At 41.5% G+C, this 19,067-nt stretch overlaps 1 protein-coding gene across 1 annotated transcript in view; it reads left to right on the forward strand.

Moving 5' to 3' along the window:
- Positions 1–19,067, forward strand: part of DMC1 (DNA meiotic recombinase 1) — a 54,129-nt gene that overhangs the window by 17,860 nt on the left and 17,202 nt on the right. Inside the window, exons 7-12 of the mRNA XM_001094012.5 lie at positions 528–569; positions 2,903–2,975; positions 13,931–14,022; positions 15,374–15,447; positions 15,577–15,691; positions 17,001–17,061. Coding sequence (XP_001094012.1) covers positions 528–569; positions 2,903–2,975; positions 13,931–14,022; positions 15,374–15,447; positions 15,577–15,691; positions 17,001–17,061 — 457 coding nt within the window. The remainder of the gene's footprint in view (positions 1–527; positions 570–2,902; positions 2,976–13,930; positions 14,023–15,373; positions 15,448–15,576; positions 15,692–17,000; positions 17,062–19,067) is intronic.

The raw sequence follows: 19,067 nt of genomic DNA on the forward strand, positions 1-19,067 counted from the left end.
TGAGTCACTGCACTTTACCCCATGTGGTAGGGTCTTAAACTTTAATTTATACAACTAAGGAAAACTTGGTTTAAATTAATTTATATTAAACAAATACAGGCTCACGCCTGTAATCCCAGCACTTTGGGAGGCTGAGGTGGGCGGATCACCTGAGTTCAGGAGTTTGAGACCAGCCTGGCCAATATGGTGAAACCCCATCTCTACTAAAAATACAAAAACTAGCCAGGCGTGGTGGCAGGCACCTGTAATCCCAGCTACTCAGGAGGCTGAGTCAGGAGAATCGCTTGAACCCGGGAGGCGGAGGTTGCAGTGAGCCAAGATCATGCCACTGCACTCCAGCCTGAGTGACAGAGCGAGACTCTGTCTCAAAAAAAAAATAAAAAATAACACCCGAGATACTTTATAAGTAAGATGTGTCAGTTGGAAAAGAAAAAGAAAACAGTAATACTCTGAGGCCATGTTTTATTCTTTATGAAAATATCTAGAAATTACGCATTTTTAAAATCTTTTTTTTCTGTATTTCACAGAATTTCGTACTGGAAAAACCCAGCTCTCTCATACCCTCTGTGGTAAGGATATATAACAACAATAACAATAATAATCATAGCTATTATTTCTCAAACATCTACTATGTGCCTGATACTCTAAATAATCTCATATAATCTGAACATACTTGCAAGGAAACTAAAACATAGGCAGATTAAGTAAACTGCCCGTGGTTATACAGCTGGTCTTTGAATGTGTGATCCTTGAGGTGATGTATTTGCTACACTATGGACACCTGAGTAGAAATAGAGAGACGTTGAATGGGTATATGAATGTGTTGGTGAGGAGTACACTGTCTCAATTTTTCCCATTCCATCTTTTCTATATCTTTTTTAGAAGAGTGACACAAAATCTATTGAGTCCTAGAATCTTTCACTTTCCATGGTGTAAAGTTGGCCCTAAGAGAGACTTAAAAACAAAATTGTTTTAAACAAAATAACCAAAGGTATCTCCTTTTCCACAAATACACTACTGTGCATTTCTTTGGGCTATGGAGAAGGAACTTGGCAAAGTGGTTAAGAAAGGAGTTCTGGAATCAAAATGCCTGACTTCAGTCCTGGCTCTATCACTAGTAGCTGTGTGACCTTGGGCAAGTTACTCTACTTCTCTAATTTCCCCCACCAATAAAATTCAAATAATGATAGTGCCAAATCTTAGGATTGTTTTGAAAAGTAAATGAAATAATGTATATACCTGGTATAAAGTAGCTCCTTAATGTTAACTACTACTACATAAAAAGTGATTGCAGTTGAGCATGGTGGCTCACACCTGTAATCCCAGCACTTTGGGAAGCCAAGGCAGGAGGATCTCCTGAAGTCAGGAGTTTGAGGCTGAGGCAGTAGGATCTCCCGAAGTCAGGAGTTTGAGAACAGCCTGGTCAACATGGTGAAACCCCGTCTCTACCAAAAAATAAAAAAATTAGCTAGGCCTGGTTGCACGTGCCTGTAATCCCAGCTACTGGGGAGGCTGAGGTGGGAGAATCACTTGAACCTGGGAGGTGGAGGGTGCAGTGGGCCAAGATCGTGCCACTGCATTCCAGCCTGGGTGACAAAGTGAGATCTGTCTCAAAAAAAAAAAAGTAAATGCATTTTTAAAATTTGACATGCAGTAATTGAAAGGTAACTTAAATTAGTTATATAGCATAAATTATATTTGTGACTATTTCTTTTTTTTTTTTTTTTTTTGAGACAGAGTCTCGCTCTGTCACCCAGGCTGGAGTGCAGTGGCGTGATCTCGGCTCACTGCAACCTCCGCCTCCCGGGTTCAAGCTTTTCTCCTGCCTTAGCCTCCTGAGTAGCTGGGATTACAGGCATGCACCACCATACCCGGCTTTTTAAAATTTTTTTGTATTTTCAGTAGAGACGGGGTTTCACCATGCCTATTTGTGACTATTTCTTTCTTTTTTTTTTTTTTTTTTTTTTTTGAGACGGAGTCTTGCTCTGTCACCCAGGCTAGAGTGCAGTGGCATGATCTCAGCTCACTGCAACCTCTGCCTCCCGGGTTCAAGCAATTCTCCTGCCTCAGCCTCCAGAGTAGCTGGGATTACAGGCATGCACCACCACACCCGGCTAATTTTTGTATTTTTAGTAGAGACAGGGTTTCACCATGTTGGTCAGGCTGGTCTCGAACCCTTGACCTCAAATGATCCACCCACCTTGGCCTCCCAAAGTGCTGGAATTACAGTCACGAGCCACCACGCCCGGCCATATTTGTGACTATTTCTTGTAGAAAGAAAGTTAGTAGGTTGGGCATGGTGGCTCAAGCCTGTAATACCAGCACTTTGGGAGGCAAAGGTGGGCAGATCATGAGGTCAGAAGATTGAGACCATACTGGCCAACATGGTGAAACCCCATCTCTACTAAAAGTACAAAAATTAGCTGGGCGTGGCAGCGCGTACCTGTAGACCCAGCTGCTTGGGAAGCTGAGGCAGGAGAATTGCTTGAACCCGGGAGGCAGAGATTGCAGTGAGCCGAGATTGCGCCACTGCACTCCAACCTGGCAACAGAGCTAGACTCCATCTCAAAAAAAAAATAAATAAATAAAAGAAAAATAAAAAAAGAAAGTTAGTAATATTTAAATTTTATTTCCATTCTGTGGGAGAACTAACTTTCACGAATATCTTCCATTGTGAAAGATAGTGAAATTATTTGTAGAATTATGGCTATGCTGGCAGAATACTTATAATTTCACCACTGGTTAAGTAATATGAAAATATAACATGTTTAGAAACGAAAGGATCATGACTCTTTGTAAAATGTACTAAAGAGTTGCAACAGCAGATTCCATGTGTATTTATATAGTCATTTGTACAAAGTTTATTCACTCTTATTAATATAAATTTTTAATTGCTTCCTAGTGACAGCTCAACTTCCAGGAGCTGGTGGCTACCCAGGAGGAAAGATTATCTTCATTGATACAGAAAATACTTTGTAACCTTTTTATTTAAAGTTGCTAACATAATATTGTGATATAGGAATATTACCACTAAAGAGTTTGTCTGAGATATACCATCTTTGTAGTCATCCAGTAAACCAGTAGTAATGAGACAAACTAAAGGGAAAACAATTACTGGTTAAGTTCTCAAATCACTTTTTATTTAATGAGGTTTCACTTCTTCATATGGGTTTATGAGACAAAACAAATACATGAGAGGAAATTATGTCATCTTCATTTTGAATTCTCTTACTTCTCTAAAGATTTTGCTCAATAGTTAGAAGTTTTTTGTTTTTTTTGTTTTGAGACGTAGTCTCTCTCTGTCGCCTAGGCTGGGGTCCAGTGGGGCGATCTCGGCTCACTGCAACCTCCATCTCTCGGGTTTAAGCAATTCTCCTGCCTCAGCCTACCGAGTAGCTGGGATTACAGGTATGTGTCACCACACCTGGCTAATTTTTTTGTATTTTTAGTAGAGATGGGGTTTTGCCATGTTGGCCAGGCTGGTCTGGAACCCCTGACCTCAGGTGATCTGCCCGCCTTGGCCTCCCACAGTGCTGGGATTACAGGGGTGAGCCACTGCGCCTGGCTGAAAGATTATTGACTCACTGAAAGTCATGGTCCCAAATGAAGGGAAAGGTGTGAAGGGGGTGAAAGTTCATAGGGAAAACAGGCAGAACCTGTTTGGGTTACAGAAAGAATTGCAGTTTAATTAAAGTATAAGGTATTCCAGGATATGGGCTAGAAAGATGATTGGGATCTTAGACATGAAAGGCTTTGAAACAAGATGGTAGGTGTAAATTGGATACTTTAGCAATATTCTAGGCAAGTAATGAGAACTTGATCTAGGTTGGAAGTGGTAAGAATAAAAAGAAAAGTAAAAGAAGTATTAGAGAGGAAAATTGATAGGACTTGATGGCTATAGGTGGTAGACAAAGGAAAGAGAGGTTTGAGAAATCGCTCAGGTTTTTTGTCTAGATACTGGGAGAATAGTTATGCAATGCTAACAATAGAACTGGAAAGATTGGCCGGGCGCGGTGGCTCAAGCCTGTAATCCCAGCACTTTGGGAGGCCGAGGCGGGCGGATCACAAGGTCAGGAGATCGAGACCACAGTGAAACCCCGTCTCTACTAAAAATACAAAAAATTAGCCGGGCGCGGTGGCGGGCGCCTGTAGTCCCAGCTACTCAGGAGGCTGAGGCAGGAGAATGGCGGGAACCCGGGAGGCGGAGCTTGCAGTGAACCGAGATCGCGCCACTGCACTCCAGCCTGGGCAACAGCGTGAGACTCCGTCTCAAAAAAAAAAAAAAAAAAAAAAAAAAAAAAAAAAAAAAAAAAAAAGAACTGGAAAGATCATGTTTCAGAGAAAAGGTGATGTTTCATTTTAATATACTAATTTTACTTTTTTTTTTTTGAGACAGAGTCTTTCTCCATCACCCAGGCTGAAATGCAGTGGTGCAGTCTCGACTCACTGCAACCTCAGCTTCCCAAGTAGCTAAGTTTACAAATGTGCACCTCCACACCTGGCTAATTTTTGTGTTTTTAGTAGAGATGGAGTTTCGCCATGTTGGCCAGGATGGTTTCAAACTCCTGACCTCAAGTGATCCACCCACCTTGGCCTCCCAAAGTGCTGGAATTACAGGTGTGAATCATCACACCGGGCCTGATTTTTTTTCTTTTTTTGAGACAAGGTCTTGCTCTGTTCCCCAGACTGGAGTGCAGTGACCCAATTACACTCATTGCAGACTCGAACTCCCAGGGTCAAGTGATCCTCCCACTTCAGCCTTCTGAGTAGCTGGAACTACAGACACACACCACCACACCTGGCTAATTTTTTTTTTTTTTTTTTTTTCGAGACGGAGTCTTGCTCTGTCGCCCAAGCTGGAGTGCAGTGGCGCGATCCTGGCTCACTGCAAGCTCCGCCTCCTGGGTTCACGCCATTCTCCTGCCCCAGCCTCCCGAGTAGCTGGGACTACAGGCGCCCGCCACTGCGCCCGGCTCATTTTTTGTATTTTTAGTAGAGACGGGGTTTCACCGTGGTCTCGATCTCCTGACCTTGTGATCCGCCCACCTCGGCCTCCCAAAGTGCTGGGATTACAGGCGTGAGCCACCGCGCCCGGCCGCTAATTTTTTTTTTTAATCTTTTGTAGAGACCAGGTTCCACCAGATTGCCCAGGGTGATCTCCAACTCCTGGGCTCAAGCGATCTGCCTACCTTGGCCTCCCAAAGTACTGAGATTACAGGCATGAGCCACTGCACCCAGCCGTCATTTTAATGTATTGAATATGTACATGAGGATATCCAGATGGCAGCTGGAAATATTGAATTCAGCTTGAGAAAGGGGTAGGCCCAGAGATATGGACGAATTAACCAAGTGGGAAAGAGAACTTATAGAGAGAGAAGAGAGGAGAATGGAGAACATAACTTTGAGGTATGTTTATATTTAGGAAGAGGACTAAAATGAGGAATCCAGAGACAGAGGAAGTAGAAGGAAATCTGGTTGTAAAAGTCAAGCAAAAGGAAAGTTTCAAGACGAAAAGAGTTGTCAGCAATGTTACACACACATGGATTTTAAGGATACAGCCTGAGAAAGATCACTGAAGTTCAAAATTAGGAGTTCAAGCAAACATTTGCCGCAGGGTGAGGTGATAGAAGCTTTATGTAAATAAACAATAAGGGAAGGAGGCAGTATGAAATTGACCAATGAAAGGAAGACGGCTTGGCACAGTGGCTCACGCCTGTAATCCCAGCACTTTGGGAGGCCGAGGCAGGTGAATCACCTGAGGTCAGGAGTTCGAGACCAACCTGATCAACATGGAGAAACCCCGTCTCTACTAAAAATACAAAATTAGCCAGGCGTGGTGGCACATGCCTGTAATCCCAGCTACTCAGGAGGCTGAGGCAGGAGAATCACTTGAACCGGGAGGCGGAGGTTGTGGTGAGCCGAGATCGTGCCATTGCACTCCAGCCTGGGCAACAAGAGCAAAACTCCATCTCAATAAAAAAAGAAAGGAAGAAAAAACATACTAGTTTGAGGAGGTATTCAGAGGAAATTATTTTTAATAACAAAGAAGACCTATGCACGTTTGTAAGGCCATTCACAGTGAAGCCCCAGCCTGCCTCTCCAAGCTCGTTACTCACCATTGTCACTATTAGAGGCAAAGAGATGAATCCGTTTTAGTCCATCCCATTGCCTGTAAACATGCTTTGTTATCAAAATTTGCACATATGTCTGGTCTTTCTCCAGTAATCCCAGAACTTCAGGAGGCCAAGGCAGGAGGATCACTTGAGGCCAGGAATTCACAGACCAGCCTGGGCAACATAGTGTCTCTATGAAAAAAATTTTAAATTAGCCGGGTGTGGTGGCTATAAATCCCAGCTACTTGGAAGGCTGAGGCAGGAGGATCATTTGAGGCCAGGAGTTCATGATTCACCTGGGCAACATAGCAAGACTCTGTCTCTACCAAAAGAAAAAAAAATCTAAAAACATTGTACATCAGCAGTTATTTAGATTTAACTATAAAGATTTTTGTTTTCTTTGTTCATTATGGTTTCTTGCATCCCAAATGTTATTCTTTCCTGTATTTTTGTTTTGCTATAATACTTAAGTATTTCTTTCAGAAATATAATCCAGGTGGTAAACTTTGAACCTTAATATGTCTGAAAGTGCCTTTATTTTGCTCTTTTGGCTGTTAATTTGGCTGGTCACAGAGAACTTTGCATGGTATATTTCTATCTTCTTGGGTATTTGCTCCTTGCATCCCCATCTCACAGTCTTTCTGAATCATACAAATCATTTAAGGCTCTCATTTCAAGGTCTGCTTTTTCTAATCTTCCCTAATAACTCAATTTAGAAAATATTGTCCTTCTTGACCTATTATAGAATTTACTATCTAAAATACTCACTTCGAAAACAAAACAGAGAACTGTTTGCAGAAGTCCCTTTTCAGAAATGCCAGGCATGAGAAGACTCTGAAAGAGCCTTTTAACTTGGGGAAGGAAGGTGAAGTGTTGTACAGGGCTTTAATAGGGGGCTCAGCTGGAGTTCAGCCGGTTTCAGAAACAATTGATTAAGGATGATTCTCCTCTCAGAGAGGAAAGAATTGTTCTTGCAGATTAGCAGCCACTGTTTGGGCAATTTGGATTTTTTTTTTCCCAAGACGGAGTTTCACTCTTGTTGCCCAGGCCAATGGCACGATCTTGGCTCACCACAACCTCCACCTCCCGGGTTCAAGCGATTCTCCTGCCTCAGCCTCCCGAGTAGCTGCAATTGCAGGTGCACGCTACCACGCCCTGCTAATTTTGTATTTTTAGTAGAGACAGGGTTTCTCCATGTTGGTCAGGCTGGTATAGAACTCCCGACTTCAGGTGATCCGCCCACCTCAGCCTCCCAAAGTGCTGGGATTACAGGCGTGAGTCGCCATGCCCGACCTGCAATTGGATTTTATTAAGAACAATAGGAATAGTTAGGAGTTAAGTCATATGCAAGAGAGAGTGGAGAAGAACAGCTGGATGGGGGTGCAGGGCACTGTGGCAAGGGCCATATCGGAATGTTCTCATTCTTTGGGTGTCTCATACTTACACTGCTGTCTCTTGATATTTTTCTTTTTATATGTTTATATTTTGCCTCCTTAATTATGTTTTAAATTTACCTAGGGCATAGGTTGTCTTAGGACTCCTTATATCCTCCATAATGCTTTACCTTGGTAATTGGTTAATATGGTAATTAATTCCATATGATAATTGGTTAATAAATATTTATAAACGATCTGAACTTCCCTTCAGCATAAGCCCAAGTTTTTTCATTTTAAATTGTTTTGTTTTGTTTTGTTTTGTTTTTGAGACAGGGACTTGCTCTGTCGCCCAGGCTGGAGTGCAGTGACATGATCATGGATCACTGCTGCCCTCGACATCCAGGACTCAAGTGATCCTCCCACCTCAGCCTCCCAAGTAACTGGGACTACAGGCATGTGCCACCATGCCCAGCTAATTTTTGTATCTTTTTGGTAGAGACAGGGTCTCATCATGTTGCCCAGGTTTGTCTCCAACTCCTGAGCTCTAGTGATCCTCTCACCTGGGCTTCCCAAAATGCTGGGATTATAGGCATAACCCACCATGCCTGGTTTTGTTTTTCCCTGTCTTTTTTATAAAAGCCATATTAACTGGGGTGAGATGATGTTTCATTGTAGTTTTGATTTGCATTTCTCTGATGATCAATGACATCGAGTACCTTTTCATATAGCTATTTGCCGTTTGTATGTCTTCTGTGAACCCAGAAAATCTGAGACAGGTCTCAGATAGTTTAGAAAGTTTATTTTGTGGCCAGGTGCAGTGGCTCACACCTGTAATCCCAGCACTTTGGGAGGCCAAGGTGGGCAGATCACAAGGTCAGGAGATCGAGACCATCCTGGCCACCATGGTGAAACCCTGTCTCTACTAAAATAAAAAAAAAAAAAAAAAATTAGCCGGGAATGGTGGCATGTGCCTGTAGTCCCAGCTACTCAGGAGGCTGAGGCAGGATTTTGTAATCACTTGATCCCAGGAGAGGGAGGTTGCAGTGAGCCGAGATTGTGCCACTGGACTTCAGCCTGGCAACAGAGCAAGAATCCATCTCAAAAAAAAAAAAGAAAGTTTATTTTGCCAAGGTTGAGGATGCACCCATGACACAGCCTCAGGAAGTCCTGACGACATGTGCCCGAGGTGGTTGGGGCACAGCTTGGTTCTACACATTTTAGGGAGACATGAGACATCTATCAGTATATGTAAGAAAAACAATGGTTCAGTCTGGAAAGGTGGGACAACTTGAAGCAAAGACAGGAAGACTCTAAGCAAAGTGGGGAGTGGGCTTCCATGTCACAGATAGGTGAGACACAAATGGTTGCATTCTTTTGAGTTTCTGATTAGCCTTTCCAAAGGAGGCAATCAGATATGCATCTATCTCAGTGAGCAGAGGAGTGACTTTGAATAGAATGAAAGGCAGGTTTGCCATAAGCAGTTTCCAGTTTGAGTTTTCCTTAGTGATTTTGGGGACCCAAGATATTTTCCTTTCACACTTCTTTTGAGAAATGCTTTTCAGATATTTTGCCCATTTTTAAATAAGATTATTAAATTTTTTTTCCCTATAGAGAGTTGTTTGAACTTTTTATATATTCTGGTTATTAATCCCTTGTCAGATGGATAGTTTGGAAATATTTTCTCAGCAAGGCAATTTTACTTCTATAAAAGGGTGTGACTCACTGATGAAGCAATGGTGAGAGCACACCTGAACAAGGGAGGGGAAGGGGTTTTTATTCCTGACTCAGATAGCCCCTACTGCTGTGTCATGCCCCTGTTGGCTAAGATTGGACTGCACAGTCTAAGCGAATTCCTATTGGCTATTGTTTTTTTGTTTTGTTTTGTTTTGAGACGGAGTCTCGCTCTGTTGCCCAGGCTGGAGTGCAGTGGCACGATCTCCACTCAGTGCAAGCTCTGCCTCCTGGGTTCACTCCATTCTCCTGCCTCAGCCTCCTGTGTAGCTGGGACTACAGGCGCCCGCCATCACGCCCGGCTAATTTTTGTATTTTTAGTAGAGACAGGGTTTCACTGTGTTAGCCAGGATGGTCTCGATCTCCTGACCTCGTGATCCGCCCGTCTCGGCCTCCCAAAGTGCTGGGATTACAGGCGTGAGCCACCATGCCCGGCCCCAATTGGCTATTCTAAAGAGCAGGGGTATGAGTCGGAGTGGTGGAGTGAGTAGTTTGGCGGGAAGGATGGTTAGGAACAGGTGACTAAAGGTGATTCACGCCAGAGCAGGTGACCAGGGGTGACTCAGGACAGAGCAGGTGACCAGGGGAACTGATGTGAACTACTGATTAGAACTGGTGGAAAAGGTTGTTTACTGAAACTAGGAGCAAGAAAGCAAGAAGAACAAGGCAGTTAAACTTTAAAATGGAGAACAAAGAACAGGGGAGCTGAACATACTGATACATCGGTTCCTTGGAGAGGATCTCAAAGCTCATTGTACTTAACAATTTACAGGCTAAAACCTTTCAAGAGGAATTTTTTATATCCACAGTTGCCTGTGCTTGTGTAGTATTACTCAAGAAATCTTTCTTTACCCAGTCCAATGTCCTATAGAGTTTCCCCAATGCTTCCTTTTAGTAGTTTCGTAGTTCAAGGTCTTAGATTTAAGTCTTTAATCCATTTTTATTTGATTTTTGTATATGATGAGAGATAGATGTCTAATTTCATTCATCTGCATATGAATATCCCATTTTCCCAGCACCATTTACTGAAGAGACTGTCCTTTCTCCAATGTTATTGGCACCTTTGTCGAAAATGAGTTCACTGTAGGTGTTTGGATTTGTTTCTGGGTGTTATCCTCTGTTCCATTGGTCTATGTGTCCGTTTTTATGCCCATACCTTGCTGTTTTGGATACTATAGCTCTATAGTATAATTTGAAGTCAAGTTATGTGATTCCTTTAGTTTTGTTCTTTTTGCTCAAGATAGCTTTGGCTATTCTGGGTCTTTTGCGATTCCATATAAATTTTGGGATTGTTTTTCTATTTCGCTGAAGAATGTCATTGGTATTTTGATAGGAATTGCATTGACTCTGTAGATTGCTTTGCGTAGTATGGACAGTTTAACAGTATTGATTCTTCCAACTCATGAACATGGAATATCTTTCTGGTTTTTGTGTGTCCTCTTCAATTTGTTTCATCAATGTTTTATAGTTTTCATTGTAGAGATCCTTCACTTCTTTGGTTAAGTTAATTTCTAGGTATTTAATTTTATTCATAGCTATTGTAAATGGGATTAATTTTTAAATTTCTTTTTCAGATTGTTCCCTGTTGGTATTTAGAAATTCTAATGATTTTTGTATGTTGATTTTGTATCCTGCAACTTTACTAAATTTGTTTATCAGTTCTAACAGTTTTTTGGTGAAGTCTGGATTTTTCCAAATATAAGATCTTATTATAGGCAAACAAGGATAATTTGACTTCTTCCTTTTCGATCTGGATGCCCTTTATTTATTTCTCTTGTCTGATTGCTCTAGCTAGGACTTCAAGTACTATGTTGAATAACAGTGGTGAAAGTGGGCATACTTGTTCCAGATCTTAGAGGAAAGACTTTCAGTTTTTTCCCATCCAGTATGATACTAGCTGTGGGTCTCTTGTATATGGCTTTTATGTTCAGTTATGTTCCCTCTATGCCCAATTTTTTGAGGTTTTTTTTTTAATCATAAAGGAATGTTGAATTTTATCAAATGCTTTTTTCAGCATCAATTGAAATGATCATATGTTTTTTGTCCATTCTGTTGATATGATATATCACATTGATTTGTGTATGTTGAACCATCTTTGCATCCCTGAGATGAATCCCAATTGGTCATGATGAATGATCTGTTTAATGTATTGTTGAATTGGTTTGCTAGTATTTTGTTGAGGATTTAAGCCCAATTTTTATACCCCTGTTCACATTGTTCTCAGACCAAACCGAGGATCAGGCTGCTTATTCTTGTGGCCCGATGATGAGATGCAGATGAACTGGGAAAGGAGGGAGTTTTTGTTTCTGTAACTGTTTACAGGGAGAAGACCTGGAAAATAACATCAGACCAACTCAAAATTACAAAGTCTTCCCGAGCTTATATACCTTCTCAGCTATATATTTACTTGTGAGTGTACATTCATCTAAAGACATAAGTCACTTTGGGAGGCCAAGGTGGGCGGATCACTTGAAGTCAGGAGTTGAAGACCATCCTGGCCAACATGGCGAAACCTTGTCTCTACTAAAAATACAAAAATAAGCCGGGCATTGTGGCACACGCCTATAGTCCCAGCTAGTCAGGATGCTGAGGCAAGAGAATCACTTGAACCTGGGAGGCAGAGGTTGCAGTTAGCCGAGATTGTGCCACTAGACTCCAGCCTGAGCAACAGAGCGAGACTCTATCTCAAAAAAATAAAATAAAATTTGTAAAAAAGATATAAGTGATTAACTTCTTTTAATCTATAACTAAGATCTGAATCCTAAAGACCTTCCTCTGGAGCCTCAGTAAATTTACTTAATCTAAATGGGTCCAGGTGCTGGAGTGATTGCCCTTATCTTGTCTCCTGCTAAATCATGGAGGTTTGGGGAGTTCCTTCAGACCCCCAATAACTTGTTTGTGGAGACCTGGGGAGTTCTTCAGACCCCCAATAAAACTCGTTTAATCCTAAACAGGTACTGTTAAGAATTCCTTCGTTAACTTGTCATGCTTCAAGACCCAGGAAAGGCCTGGGCCAAACTCTTGGTGGGCTTTTGTTACATTCCAGCCTTTGTATAAGGGCACTTTGAACTTTTAGTATTTAACTTAACCACTCAGTCAGTGCTGAAACAGTTGTTATGGAGGCCTGCATTAGTAAGACCTGGCCTGCCACAACATAGTGTCTGGGATTTGTAGAAGCTGACATGATGAAAATGTTTTTATTGACTCTTCCAATTCCCTGTCTTTAACTTGTCCACCAAAAACATCTACTGGGTATGCTCAATAGCAATGGAAGATTTTTGTGGCCGTTACCAAAGCTCTAACAACAAGAACATATCTAGTGCATTAGGCTATAAATGACTGGGAAATCCTAACGACAATTCAACTAAACAGTTATTAAATTAATTGCAAACATCACAAATAAGATTATAAATAGTCCTTGATTTACAGTTACTTATACTAGGATCAGTGTTATGTAAACTCTATAAACAAAGTGAAATAAGGGCACAAACATGCATTTAATTTTACCTCATTTTACTTCAGACATATTGTTGGGATCACCAAAGACCTAAAAAAAAATGTTTATTACTCCTTTATAGTTTATAGATAGAAGTGATTATTAGCTTCTTCCAAAATACCTTTGCAGGTGCACTTAGTTTGCTTCCCTATGAATTTGCTAATTTCAGAAAGCTAACAACTCCTGGCTAGGCATGGTGGCTCATGCCTGTAATCCTAGCACTTTGGAAGGCCGAGGCAGGCAGATCGCTTGAGGTCAGGAGTTCGAAACCAGCCTGGCCAACATGGCAAAACCCCGTCTCCACTAAAAATACAAAAATTAGCTAGATATGATGGCTTACGCCTGTAATCACAGCTACTCAGGAGACTGAAGGAGGAGAATTGCTTGAACCCAGGAGGCAGAGGTTACCGTGAGCCGACATCATGCTACTGCACTCCAGCCTGGGCAACGGAGTGAGACTTCATCTCAAAAAAAAAAAAAAAGCTAACAATTCCTTTAGAAGAAAGTACATTTTAAACTCTGTATACTTTCCAAGTAAGATTTGAAAAGAAAAAGAAAACCTGTGCAAACAAAAAAACCTTTGGTCTATATTTCTCTTCTGGACCCTTGAAGTTACCTTTTTGACCCTTTGGTTCATGTAGTCACATTTATCATTTAATAACACGTGATTAATGATATAGTAAACTATTTCATATTGAGCAAATGAGGGTTTTGAAGAGAGTGAATTAATCTACTTTGCAGTTACTGAATTATAATTCAGTGATATTATCTGTTATAGGTCTATTATCTATTGTAGATCTGAGAACAAAAAGACTCACAAAGCTTAGTTTCCAGTTTTTCTCTTGTAACCGATTTGCTGCATAAGCTCAAGTCATTTGCCTAATCTCTGTTTCCCAGTGTCCTATGTTGTAAAATGTAAAATAGGCCATAAAAACTAGCTTCCAAGGTTATTGTAAAGATTTGATCATTTAATAGTTAAATTCATTACTGCCCCACATTTCTATGACCATTATCACTACCTATGGTAAGTTGAGGCACTTATGAAAAAACAAATCTTGTATAGACTTTAAATGGTTGCTAGCATCCTCTAGAATACCTTCACAGGTACATTGTTTGGCTTCTCTGTTAATTTATGTAAGATACTATGTTTTGTAGTGGTTGTCTAAGCTTTTTTATAATTGATTTATTGGATCCTTAATCTTGGCATACTCCAGCCGTCCAGATCGCCTTCGGGACATTGCTGATCGCTTCAATGTAGACCATGATGCAGTACTGGACAACGTACTTTATGCACGTGCATATACTAGTAAGAGCCCCATGCAGTTGGATGCTTGGGTCAATGTAAGGTTGGCAGCACTGATTTACTACTTGAGTGATATAACATTTTGATACTTTTTTTCTATTTTAATTTTCTCTAAATTAATTTACTCAGTCTATAAATTTTATCATCTGGTAGGTCCTTAGATAATAAAGTGCCCTTAAATTATTTATTATTCTTAGTCTTTGAAATGAAGAGTAACATTCTTTTTGGATAATGTAGCATTTGGTATATATGCTAAGGCAGAATATGCAATAATTTTTTTTTTTTTTGAGATGGAGTCTCACTCTGTCACTCAGGCTGAAGTGCAGTGGTGCAGTCTCGGCTCACTGCAACCTCCACTTCCCGGCTTCAAGCGATTCTCCTACCTTAACCTCCCAAGTCGCTGGGATTACAGGCACGTGCCACCACACCCAGCTAATTTTTGTATATTTTTTATATATATATATATATTTTATTTATTTATTTTTTTTTTTGAGACGGAGTCTCGCTCTGTCGCCCAGGCTGGAGTGCAGTGGCCGGATCTCAGCTCACTGCAAGCTCCGCCTCCCGGGTTTACGCCATTCTCCTGCCTCAGCCTCCCGAGTAGCTGGGACTACAGGCGCCCGCCACCTCGCCCGGCTAGTTTTTTCTATTTTTTAGTAGAGACGGGGTTTCACCGTGTCAGCCAGGATGGTCTCAATCTCCTGACCTCGTGATCTGCCTGACTCGGCCTCCCAAAGTGCTGGGATTACAGGCTTGAGCCACCGCACCCGGCCATTATATATATTTTTTAAACGAGATAGAGTCTTGCTCTGTCGCCCAGGCTGGAGCATAGTGGTGCAATCACTGCTCACTGCAGCCTCAGCCTCCCAGGTTCAAGCGATTCTCCTGCCTCAGCCTCCCGAGTAGCTGGGATCACTGGCGCCCACCACCGTGCCCAGCTAATTTTTGTATTTTTCTTTTTTTAGTAGAGACAGGGTTTCACCATGTTGCCAGGCTGGTCTTGAACTCCTGACCTAATGATCCGCCTGCCTCGGCTTCCCAAAGTGCTGGGATTACAGGTATGAGCCACCGCGCCTGGCCTAATTTTCGTATTTTTTTAGTAGAGTCAAGGTTTCACCATGTTGGCCAGGCTGGTCTTGAACTCCTGACCTCAAGAAATCCACCCGCCTCGGCCTCCCAAAGTGTTGGGATTACAGGCATGAGCCACCATGCCAGGCTGCGATAATATTTAATAAAGTAATAAATAAGAGAATTCTTCAAGGACTTTCTTTTGCCTGGCTCCCAAGAATATGAATGATCTTAGCCTCTGCTTCTTTCAACTTTTATAACATTTTCTCACTGCATTTCCCACCAGGTGAACATCAGATGGAGCTACTTGATTATGTAGCAGCAAAGTTCCATGAAGAAGCTGGCATCTTCAAACTATTGGTACAAGCTTTTAAATACTGCTTTCACAGAGCTATTTAGCATAATATTTTTATTCTATTGATCTCTATTCAAATAACGTTTTCCTTCAATTTCCAAATGCATGTTTATTTTTACCTTAATCCTGTGTAGATTATCGATTCAATAATGGCACTTTTTCGAGTGGATTTCAGTGGCCGTGGAGAGTTGGCCGAACGGCAGCAAAAATTGGCCCAGATGTTGTCACGACTCCAAAAAATCTCAGAAGGTATATCTTTAAAATAAAATGGCATCTGTGACTATGTTTGTCAAGTATACTTTGCAGAGAAGCTTGGAATATAATGTCAGGAGGCAGTGGTTTTTTTTTTTTTTTTTTTTTTAATAAAATTACCTTCATGAGAATACAACTCTTTTTTTTTTTTTTTTTTTTCTTTTTGAGGCAGTGTCTCGCACTGTTGCCCAGGCTGGAGTGCAGTGGCACGATCTCGGCTCACTGCAACCTCCGCCTCCCAGGTTCAAGCGATTCTTACTCCTTAGCCTCCTGAGTAGTTGGGATTATAGGCACCTGCCATCATGTCTGGCCAATTTTTTGTATTTTTAGTAGAGATGGGGTTTCACCACGTTGGCCAGGCTGGTCTCAAATTCCTGACCTCATGATCTGCCCACCTCAGCCTCCAAAGTGCTGAGATTACAGGCATGAGCCACTGCACCCAGCTTTACAACTGTTTTTTTAAACCAAAAATATTTATTATTTATTTTTATTTATTTATTTATTTTTTTTTGTTGCCGGGGCTGGAGTACAGTGGCCGGATCTCAGCTCACTGCAAGCTCCGCCTCCCGGGTTTACGCCATTCTCCTGCCTCAGCCTCCCAAGTAGCTGGGACTACAGGCGCCCGTCACCTCGCCCGGCTAGTTTTTTGTATTTTTTTAGTAGAGACGGGGTTTCACCGTGTTAGCCAGGATGGTCTCAATCTCCTGACCTCGTGATCCGCCCGTCTCGGCCTCCCAAAGTGCTGGGATTACAGGCTTGAGCCACCGTGCCCGGCCCAAAAATATTTATTCTAACCTTAATAATAATAATAACAAATAATTTTTGTTGTCAATGAAAAATAGGAATATGATGTTATTTATAAAATAAATTCATGATGCAATATTCCTAAACTCTAAAATCTAAACGATGAACTTTTAAATATCTATATTGCCTCTCTTGGCTCGCGCCTGTAATCCCAGCACTTTGGGAGGCCGAGGCGAGCGGATCACTTGAGGTCGGGAGTTCGGGAGTTCGAGACCAGCCTGACCAACATGGAGAAACCCCGTCTCTACTAAAAAATATAAAATTAGCCTGGTGTGGTGGCGCATGCCTCTAATCCCAGCTACTCGGGAGGCTGAAGCAGGAGAATCACTTGAACCCAGGAGGCGGAGGTTGTGGTGAGCCGAGATCACGCCATTGCACTACAGCCTAGGCAACAAGAGTGAAACTCCGTCTCCAAAAATAAATAAATAAATAATAAATAAATAAATATATATATATATATATAGCCTTTCTCATAGTTTTAAAATTTTATCTCTTGATACAGAATATAATGTGGCTGTTTTTGTCACCAATCAAATGACTGCCGATCCAGGAGCAACTATGACGTAAGCCCCAATATTCTACTTTTTATTTCACAGAGGTTAACATAAAGAGGGTTAAGGGTAAAACAGAAAATAATTTCAAGGCTGGGCACAGTGGCTCATGCCTGTAATCCCAGCACTTTAGCACGCCAAGGCAGGCAGATCACGGGGTCAGGAGATTGAGACCAGCCTGACTAACATAATGAAACCATGTCTCTACTAAAAATACAAAAATTAGCCGGGTGTGGTGGCGCACACCTGTAATCCCAGCTACTCAGGAGGCTGAGGCAGAAGAATCACTTGAACGTGGGAGGCGGAGGTTGCAGTGAGCCGAGATCGTGCCATTGAACTCCTGCCTGGGCAACAGAGCAAGACTCCATCTCAAAAAAAAAAAAAAGAAAGAAAGAACAGAATTTCAAAATCATTAGTCTTTATGTGGACACAAATATATCACAAATCACTTTATTGCCGGGCGCAGTGGCTCACGCCTGTAATCGCAACACTTTGGGAGGCCGAGATGGGTGGATTACCTGAGGTCAGGAGTTCGAGACCAGCCTGGCCAACATGGTGAAGCCTCATCTCTACTAAAAATACAAAAATTAGCTGGGCGTGGTGGCATGCACCTGTAATCCCAGGTATTCGGGAGGCTGAGGTGGGAGAATCACTTGAACCCAGGAGGCAGAGGTTGCAGTGAGCCAAGATCACGCCATTGCACTCCAGCTTGGGCAACAAGAGCAAAACTCCATCTCAAAAAAAAAAAAAATCACTGTATTGCACAGCGTATATTACTTCATAATTGTAAATATCACTTGATATCCAGAATCTATTTTTCTCTAGTTCTTTATAGAATAAAGCGATACTTTAATCATTTTCAGCAGTACTTTGGGCTTCTCTTTGGTCTAGGGCTAAAGGGGTATGGGAGGACGATAAGAAATAGATCCTAGGGAAATAAAAACTAATATTGCAGCTTATCAGTGCAATAAAAACCATACATAAAAACAAAAAAGTCATCATTCTACAGGATATATATGAGATATATTTATCAGAGGCCCTATGGGAGAAGTCTCCTGTTTGAAGAAAAAGAACTTCAGTTCACATTAGGCATATTCAGAATTTGTTGAAGTGTTGTGCACATGACATAACCATCGATGGCTCTGAAACACGGCAGTGAATAGAAAGACACAGAGAGCTAAAGTAGGATAATAAAAATAGAAAAATCAAAGAAAGGTTTGTTGCCACCATAACAAATTTTGAGCATTATGTGTCTGAATAAGCAATCACAATAATCCTAAATTCACACCACTGCACTCCAGCCTGGGAGACAGAGCAAGACTGTCTCAAACAAAGCAAAACAAATCTAAATTCATGATAATGCTTTTTAAAAATGTTTTCTTTTTCTTTTTTCTTTTTTTTTTTTATGAGACAAAGTTTCACTCTGTCACCCAAGCTGCAATGCAGTGGCACCATCTCTGCTCACTGCAACCTCTGCCTCCCAGGCTCAGGTGATGCTCCTGCCTCAGCCTCCCGAGTAGCTGGAGGGTCACCATGCCTGGCTAATTTTTTAATTTTTAATAGAGACAGGGTTTCACCATGTTGGCCAGGCTGGTCTCGAACTCCTGACCTCAGGTGGTTCACCCACCTCAGCCTCCCAAAGTGCTGGGATTACAGGTGTGAGCCACCACGCCCAGCCTGTATATGTATTTTTTGTTGAGTCATTTGAGAAGTTTCTTCTGAACCACTGGAAATTATTGGCAGACATTATGACACTTCACCTCTTAATACTTCAGCATATCTCTTCTAAGAATGATGTTCTTCTACATAGCCACAATACAATTATCACATTCAGAAATTCTAACATTGGCATAATAATGTTATCTAATATACAATTGTATTCAAGTGTCTCCAATTGCTCCAATAATGTCCTTTATAGTTGTTGGGGTTTTTTTGTTTTGCATTCAATTCAGGATCAATTAAAGAACATGCACTGCGTGTAACTGTCATGTCTCTTTAGTCTCCTTTAATCAGAACAG

Source organism: Macaca mulatta, chromosome 10, assembly GCF_049350105.2.
Source record: "Macaca mulatta isolate MMU2019108-1 chromosome 10, T2T-MMU8v2.0, whole genome shotgun sequence".
Taxonomy (NCBI): domain Eukaryota; kingdom Metazoa; phylum Chordata; class Mammalia; order Primates; family Cercopithecidae; genus Macaca; species Macaca mulatta.